This window comes from Hyperoodon ampullatus, assembly GCF_949752795.1.
Source record: "Hyperoodon ampullatus genome assembly, chromosome: 7".
NCBI lineage: Eukaryota > Metazoa > Chordata > Mammalia > Artiodactyla > Ziphiidae > Hyperoodon > Hyperoodon ampullatus.
The window spans coordinates 62,225,796-62,234,419 of NC_136920.1; the positions used below are offsets into that span (position 1 = coordinate 62,225,796).

Here is an 8,624-nt window from a genome sequence, read left to right on the forward strand (position 1 = left end):
CCCGAAAACCTTGCTTTGGGGCCCATCGCCCTGACACCTCTCGACCGTTGGTTGCCTGCCACTCTGCATGCTTTCTAGTCCCTTTATTCAGCCTTTTAAGGGTTTGTAGTGGAGTTGGATAGCCTCTCTCCCTGGCAGCTGCCCAAAGAAGTGAGGGCAACAGGAGAACGTGCTACTGCAGATGGGGAGGGAAGAACAGTCCTCCCACCGTATAGGTGGTGAAGGGTGGGCAGGACTGGTTCTAGGACCCTCCCCTCAACCCCCTTCCCCCCCCCCTCCCCGCCATGGATACCAAAACCCATGGATGCTCAAGTCCCTTATATGAAATGGCATAGTATTTGCACTGTATACTTTAAATCATCTCTAGATTACTTATAATATCTAATACAATGTAAATGCTATGTAAATGGTTGCTGGTAAATTCAAGTTTTGCTTTTTATAACTTCCTGGAATTTTTTTTTTTTAATATTTTCAATTCATGGTTGGTTGAATCTGTGGCTGTGGTATGTCAGGATACAGAGGGACGGCTGTCTTTCAGCCTGAATAAACAAGATATGCAAAATCACAGCTAGTGAAAGAGTGGGTTTTTCAATGCAGCAAACATTTATTTAATTCCTATTTGCCAGTCCTGAGCTAGGGCCTGCAAATACAAAGTTAAGTAGGACAAGGTTCTAGTCCTCTAGGCACCAATAGTCTTGGAAAGGGAGGCAAACAGTTAACTGGCCATTTCAACAATATTTGGGGGTTTAAATACTGGAGGTAGGCACAGAGTGTACAGTGCAAGGGAGGAAGGGAACTAACAGGTGCTGCCTGTATCTGTGTGTCAGGCATTCTATTAACTTTATCCCATTTAATGATTCCCTGAATATTAGAGGCAGGTATCAATAGCCTCACGTAACAGATGAGGAAAAAGGCTCAGAGAGTTGAACTTACTTGTTCAAGGCTCTCGCCTACTCTATATCAGAGCCAAGAATCAAACAGGTTTGTTTTCAAGGATCTAGGATTTTTCTGTCGTACCAAAATCATCTAGCTTCAGGGAGCCAAAAGGTTCACACGAGAAGGTGACTTCTGAGTTGAGTCTCGAAAGAATTCTGGAAATCAACCAGGCAAAGGGAGCCAGGTGTAATGTTAGGGCCCAGAATATCTTGAGCAAAAGTGAAAGTGTCTGTGGGGAGGGCAGGAAAGGATAAACAATTTGTTACTCATGAACAAATGGCAAGTAAGGGATTAGGTTTTTAAGTCATGATAAAAAGCCTGAACTATATCCAGTAATCTTTGAAGGGTCTTAACCAAGTAAATAACCTTATGGGATTTGCATCTTACTCTGGTAGATGGTTTAGGGAAGGGCAGAAAGTAAGGACACTTCTTGCAAGGGCCTCCTCAATTCAGAGGAGAGGGAATATGGCTCAGGGCTAATGCAGTAGCAGTAGAGATGGAGAGAATTCGATGAGTTCTAGATATACTTAGGAAATACAAATGGCAGGACTTGTGGATTGATAAAGATATATTTAAGAGGTAAAGTCAGCAGGACTTGTTGATTGAACATGATGATGGGAGGAGGTGAGGAAAAGGGAGTCTAGGATGACACTTTAGGTTTCTGGCTTGGTTGGAAGAAGCATAGTGTTATTTTTTTTTTTTTTTTTTTTTTTTTGCGGTACGCGGGCCTCTCACTGCTGTGGCCTCTCCCGTTGCGGAGCACAGGCTCCGGACGCACAGGCTCAGCGGCCATGGCTCACGGGCCCAGCCGCTCCGCAGCATGTGGGATCTTCCCAGACCGGGGCACGAACCCGTGTCCCCTGCATCGGCAGGCAGACTCTCAACCACTGTGCCACCAGGGAAGCCCGCATAGTGTCATTTACAAAAAAGAAACAGAACAGTTTGGGATTGGGAAGAAGGGAGATGAAATATTGAGTATCACACATATTACTTTTGAGGTATCGATCACTGTTGGATAAAAAGTCTGATATAGTGAGATGATGGCTGTGGATGCCAGTGATTGATTTGTTCCAGGGTCAATGAGTAGAGCAAGAAGAGCAAAAGGCTAAGGATGGAGCAATGAAATACAACAACATTCAATGAGGAAGCGGAGAAAGAGAAAGAGGGAAGAGGGAATGAAGGAGGAATAGGGAGTGGTCAGAGGAGAAGTTAAGCCTTGGGCACTAAGGAAGGAGAGGCAGCAGACTACTGTGACAGAGAGTCCACAGAGCAAAGATTGGGAAGTGTCCACTGGATGAAGCAGCAGGAAGGCCTTCATTTCTCAGTGTTTCTCAGGGGAGGAAAGAGTGAAAAAGTAAGAGCAGAGGTCTCATGGCAATGAATTGAGGAGTGAAGATGAAGTGAAATAGTGTACTACACAGACAGTGTAAACAACTGAAAAAAAAAAGTTGAAAAAAAAAAAGAAGAAATGGAAGAGGGGGTGGTGTGCGGAGGAGGCTCCCAAACAGTGCAGGTTATAGCATCTGTAGAGGAACCTGGGCCAGGGGCAGGGGGACCTGAGTATAAGGGAGCAGGTAGCATTGGGAGTCAAGTCAAGCTCACAGCATTTCTGGGTTAGGGAGATAAGCTGCGGCAGTCAACAGTTGAGGGTTTAGCAGGGCTTCCAACAGTGCAGAATCAGGGACCGAGCCACCAGCTGTGGGGCAGTGGACAGGCCCACTCTTGTAGCAAGAAAGGATCAAGGGTTTATTAGTATCTTCAGCAGAGCTGGGAAGTTGGGTGTTCCCCAGCCTGTCACAGGATCCCAGCCAGGACCAGAGCAGAAACCTTGACCCTCCACCTCTTCATTCAGACAGGACTCATGGCAGCCACGTGTTACCTAGGGAGAAGGTGGGCATCAGATCCCGGCTTGCTGATACTAGCAGACTGCAGCACCTCACCTTGTATTCACATTCCAGAGGCTATCCCACCCCATCAGAATTGTCCTCAAGTTCATCTTAGCACTCGACGTACTCTTACGAAAGTGGCCACACCCCTCTCTTCCATACTCACATCAAAGAGTCCTGCCCCGTGCTGCTGGTAGAGCCGTGGGTTGAGAAAACCAAGAGCGGGGAGGCCTCTGAGGATTCTGTGTTCATTTATCAGGGATAGGAGTCCCCCAAACACTGGAGTAGAGGCCTGCAAGGGTGAGGGTACAAGTAGAGGTTAGGGGTTGAGTGGACTTTTTGGGAGGGATGGATCAGAGGTCTCTGAGGAATCAGGGGTTCTGGGTGTAAGGTCTTGGGGGTGGAGGGTGAGGGTAGTCCCTGGGTGGGGGTTTGGAGCCAGGCTAATTCTCACCGAGGTGCCAGACACCCATGGAATGGGCACATGGTTGCTGACCACCCAGTAGCCATCAGAGAGTGCAGCCACGTCTGGGTAGGCACGGCCGCTGGCATTAAAGTAACTGGATGGTGGCAAGTGGGGACTGGAGCTCAGGTACTGGGCTACAGCTTCCTCCTAAAAGGCATTCTTGAGTGAGTATCATCTGCTGAACTGAGGATCCCACCTGTCCCCCCTCCATCCACGCAAACACACACGTACCTGGTATGAAGGCCGTGGGAACACATTGCTGAAGCCGCCACCACTGATATAGTCAACAACCTCATCTGTGACTCGGAAAGGATTCTGGAAGGATGTGCCTCCCACCGTGGTGACATAGGGGCTGAGGGCAGAAGACAGCATTCAGATTGCAGGGTCCAAAGGGCACCTCCAAAATGCATGGGGATGGGTGAGTATGGGTCTGGGGTTTGCTGGAGGGACTGGGGAAGCACTCTGGTGAAGTATGTACATGGGGATGACTGAGAGATTTGGGGCCCTCAAGGCATGGCCTGAGGTGACTGTGCACACTTTTCCCTACAGAACACCCACCAAACCTCCCCTTAAAATGCCTGGGGACTGAGGAAGCGGAACAATGGAAGCTATGTCCTACTTAGGAGACTCGGGGCCTTCCTACAGGAAGAAGGGGGGTGCAGGTAAAGTTGAGGGTTGGGCCACAGGAGCACCTGGTGCAATCAAGACAAAGGCTCCAGATCATGAGGTCATAGATGAATTGGTGGCCACAGGTAAGTGGTGGGCTGGGGTGCTTACCTGGAGGCAGGGAAGCTGGGACGGAACCGGTGTCTTCCAGAGACAGACCAACACCCAGCCCCACTGTCACCTGGGAGAGAGACCAAATTTGCCACTCAGTTTAATTGGTCAGAGTTTGGAATGTGGGTTCAGATGTCAGAGAGGAAATTCAAGTGTTAGTCATTACTGCAAGAGGTCAGAGTTGAGGTCAGGTCAGTGGTCCCTGTTGAGTTCAGATTATGAGATAGAGATCAGGTCCAGGAGTCACTGCGGGGTCAAAGTTCTGAGGCTGGGTGGGTGTGGGAGTCTCAGTTTGAGTAGGAGGTCACCTGAGGCAAAGAGCAGGGTAAGACCCCGAGCAGCAGCCTTCATGAGCTCGGTGTTGACCCGCTGGATGTAGGCGCTGCTGATGGAGTCCTCATCATCCCCGTAGCTCACGGTGTGCACATGTGGCAGGGCTGACTCATTACTGAGCAGGAGGAGCCACTGCAGGAAGGGCTCCTGTGACTCATGCCGGCCTGGATTTTTTTTGGAGAAGAGGGCACAAAGGCAGTCATTTGGGAGGTTGTCAGGATCTCCCTGGAGCTCATGGGATTCCCTTGGGGAAGCAAAGATCACCACTCACCCCCACCTCTATCCCCACCAGCCAGTCCCCTTGGCAGTACCAGGGCTACTGTAGACCCAGGTGGAGATGTTGGCGCCAGCACTCATCAGGTACTCCACATCTAGGCTGGCCTCGATTCCGGCATGGCCCCGGCCCTGCTGTCCGACCACACGGGCTACTGATGCCTGGTGTGCAAAGTTCCCACCGAAGAGGCGCATGAACTCAGCCAGGTCTGAGTCATGGAAATACTGCTCCAGGAACTATGGAGGGAATCAGAGCAGATATCATGGGTCAGAGGACACAGCCCCAAGGGTCAGGTCAGGGGATACTGTCCCAGATCACAGGACTGGGGGTGAGAGCCCAGGGGTTAGAGTCAGCCCCAGGCTGGTCAGGCACCTTGGGGCGGGGGGTGCGGTAAGGACCCTGAGGCTCTCTGCGTGGCTCACCTGGGCACAGGCTTGACTGTTGTTGGTCGTGCCAGAGCCCACGTCTTGTGCCGTCAAGTTGTACCGCTCACGGATCACAGATGGGGTCACCCCCAGGTGCAGGCCAACAGTCCCTGGCACCTGTGGCTCAGGGCGTTGCCTCAGGGTTGATGTGGGGGGAAAGCGGTGCAGCCCCCCCACTGTGGGGAGGAGTCAGCCTTGAGGAAGAGATCCTTTAGCCTCCAACCCCCCATTTTATCACTGACCGCCCCCCACCACCAACTCCACTGGGTGTTACCAAAGTCCACGTGGGAGGCCAAGGCCTTCGGGAGCCGGTAGGGATGTGGGGACCTTACAACATGGGTCTCTGCAGGTCCCCCCATATAGCGATGAAACTCAGCCCCAGAGAGCAGCAGCTCTGCTTGTCTGAAGTCAGAGATCAGAGAACAGAGGTCAGAAAGCATGGAACAGAGCAGAGGAGGCTGCCTGAGCATCACTGGGCAGTTAGTCATTATCTCCCCACGTGTTTTCACCCACAGGCCCTGGCAAGCTCTCAGCTCCCTTCCACTGCGGTGACGAATCTCCCTGATGGGAGGATCGGTGCCCTCCATGAGGCAATTATTCCCTCTTACCGGACACTCAGCCAGCAAGTCAGAAAGTCCTGTGTAGTCACTGAGTGGCAGTTCCGGGCTCCAGCAGCCAAAAGCCATTTTTGGACTGTGTGGAGGGTCAGTGGTGATGGCTGGACCAGTTCAGCCACATCCTCTAGGGTCAGGTACTTTCCTGCAGGGATTCAGTAGAGGCTCTTACCTTCATTCCTTGCTTTTCTAAGTTGCCCCTTTTGAACCGTAACCAGGAGACACTGGAGCTTAACATGATGGTGAGTCACTGCTCTCCTGTGTGGATCATGCATACACCTCCTGGGTAAACCTTAGACTTCCCCCCTCACCACGAAGGGCTTCCAGCAGGGGAAGCCCACAATCCAGCTTGACCATTGGAGCAAAACATGGACCTTCTGGAGCAGAGTGGGGAGTAAAGTAGGGAAAAGAGCAGAGGGGAAGCGACTGCAGACCAGTGAGGGGGCTGGCAGCAGTCCAGGTGAAAGAGTTATCAGCTGAGTTGGTGGCAATAAGGAATGGTGAGACAGTGGAGTATTTCAGAGCTGGAACTGGCAGCCTTAGGGTCGAATGGAGGAGTAAATGAGAGTGAATTTAGTGGGGGGAGGTGAAATTTGAGGTAATGAGCACTTATATGTACTGGATGCTACTTCCCCATTTGTCTGGTAGTTGGTAAATAGTAGAGTCAGAATTTGAATCCAGATCTGATCACCAAGCCTGTGCTCTTAACCATACCCACTTTCAGTTTTTGAGCCTGATGAACATAGGTGGAAAGTTTTGGAGGAAAGAATGTGAATTAGTTTGGGACACTCTAGTTCCAATTCACCTTTTTATTCAGAAACTCTTTAATGAGGGTCACTGGCATTCATCTGTTCTATACCACCCCCTCGACAGGCCCCAAGAGCACGTCCCTGACATGACCTGCACCGTCCCACACTCAGCCCAGTCCTGTGTCCCTCTACTGCATCCCACATCCCACCCCCAGTCCCATCAGGCACCGTAGCGAGAAGAGCTGGGATCCGACACAGCCTGCACCAGCTCGGACAGTCTCTCCAGGTTCTGCTGTCTCAGGGCAAACGTGAGACTCAGCTCTTCCTCAGGGTCCGCACGGCCCAGAGACACCCAGCCTGGTGGCAGCCTGCAGGGTCAGGGGTCAGGCACATGGCCTTCATTAGAGTAGGGATGGGAAGGTTCAGTATTAGACCTAGACCTTGGGGAGGATTCCAGAAGAAGATATGGATCACAGGAGGGGGATTATCGGGAATCTGGGAATAAGGCTATGGAGTGGGTACCAGGAGCTGGTAAGGGGGGTGAGGGAGGCTAGAACCAGGAAAACGGGTACAGGAGAGGCCATGGGGTAGGGGGTGTCAGTGCTAAGTCAACTCACGTCCGCTGCTGGTCAGGCTCCGGGCTGTAAGTGCATTTGCCGGCGACAAAGAGGGCAAGGAGCCCTAGGAGGCTGCAGGGGCAGCACATGTGTTTCAGCAGGAGCTGGACTGTCATTGTGTTCCCATCCTCCAACATATACTCCCTCCAACATGATTCCCTTCTCCCAGGGCCCCCTAGTTTCTTACCAGGCTCGGGGGCCCATTCTGCCTTTCCGCAGATCCGCTGTCATGTGACAGATCACATGAGCCCTATAGTGCACCACCACCACCCGTCTCGGCCTAGAAACTAGTGACGGTGCTGGCTCCTCCCTTGAATGGGTGGTCCTGAATGCTGAAGAAGGGGAGGGGCTGCTCCTCGGATTCTCCCTCTGTGGACTGTCAAACACTGGGTAAGCTCAGGGCTCCCCCACCTGCTGCCGGAATCCAGGACTCACCACAGTGTAGGGGGTGCTTAAGAAAGGGGCTTTGGAGGCCCACAGACCCAGGCTCTTACTAGCTGTATGATATCAGAAAGTCACTTAACTTCTCGGAGCCTAGGTTTCTTCATGTAGACTATGGAGACTCTTATGTTAAAAGTGCTCTGCCTCAGAGGGTTGCAGTGAAAATGTACAGAGATAGAGCAGGCAAACCCCTCAGCAGAGAGCCTCACATGGCAAAGGCTCAACAAATGTGAGCTCTTATTACACGCGAGTATATAGGGGCGCCACGGAAAACAAATGCACCACGTGGCTGCTCTTGTACCCACCCGCACCTCCCTGAAGACCCTCAGGCCTAGAGCTGGTCATCTCCAAGATCTCTCCCCAGCCAGCCAATCCCTCTCTAGGTCACTGCCACAAGCAAGCCCCTGCTGTCTGCCGTCCTCTGGCCTCCTGCCCACGTTAGAGGGAAAGGTCGACTGCAGAGAGATGTGATAGTCAGCCTCAGGCTGGGCTCGGGCTCCCGGTGCCATCCCCACTCGCTCCCACCCTAGATGCCCCTATGTCCACCACCTTCTGTGACTCCTGAGGTGTCCACAGTGTGCCAGGTGGCTTCCCATCATCCCCCCACCCCTACGGCCCCCACAGAACAGAGCCGGACACTGGATACAAACTGCAGTTTATTAAGGCTCCAGAGTGAGAATTGGCACTTGATTCTGGGCAGGGGCAGGGGTGTCAGTGGAACCCAAAGGAGCTGGGCCCAAACAAGTTAGAGGGACTGACCCCATTCCCCCTACCCCCCAATAAATAAAGTCTCAGCACCATCTCAGGGTGCTGGCACAGGGCAAGAAGCCCTCACTGAGGAGGACCCAGGGCTGCTGCCTCCTTCATCATCTTTCTCTCCACACTGTACCTGGCCACAGGTCAGTGCCCAACAGGGCCTCGTGGTGCTGGTGCTCTGACAGGGCCGGGGTGAGACGTGAGACCCGTCCCCACTGGAGGACTCTGGGGTGGGAAGCTGGCCTCCCCCGCGGCCAATCATGGTCCGAGGCTGCCCAGGGCAGGCTCAGATGGGGCCTGCATTGGGGACACTGTGTGCATCCCAGGTCGGGGCCCAGCCTGGGCCACAG

The 8,624-nt window shown here is 52.6% G+C and overlaps 1 protein-coding gene across 1 annotated transcript; it reads right to left on the reverse strand.

The window, feature by feature from the left end:
• Positions 1-2,642: 2,642 nt before the first annotated feature.
• TPP1 (tripeptidyl peptidase 1) lies at positions 2,643-7,323 on the reverse strand. The gene is made up of 13 exons (XM_079709534.1): positions 7,265-7,323; positions 7,078-7,149; positions 6,689-6,828; positions 5,706-5,856; positions 5,372-5,499; positions 5,095-5,273; positions 4,710-4,908; positions 4,374-4,562; positions 4,066-4,135; positions 3,520-3,640; positions 3,277-3,435; positions 2,989-3,114; positions 2,643-2,815 (listed from the first exon to the last, which is right to left on the reverse strand). The coding sequence occupies exons 1-13, from the start codon at positions 7,306-7,308 to the stop codon at positions 2,675-2,677; spliced, it is 1,719 nt and encodes a 572-aa protein (XP_079565660.1). The 5' UTR covers positions 7,309-7,323; the 3' UTR covers positions 2,643-2,674.
• Between the last annotated feature and the right edge of the window lie 1,301 nt (positions 7,324-8,624).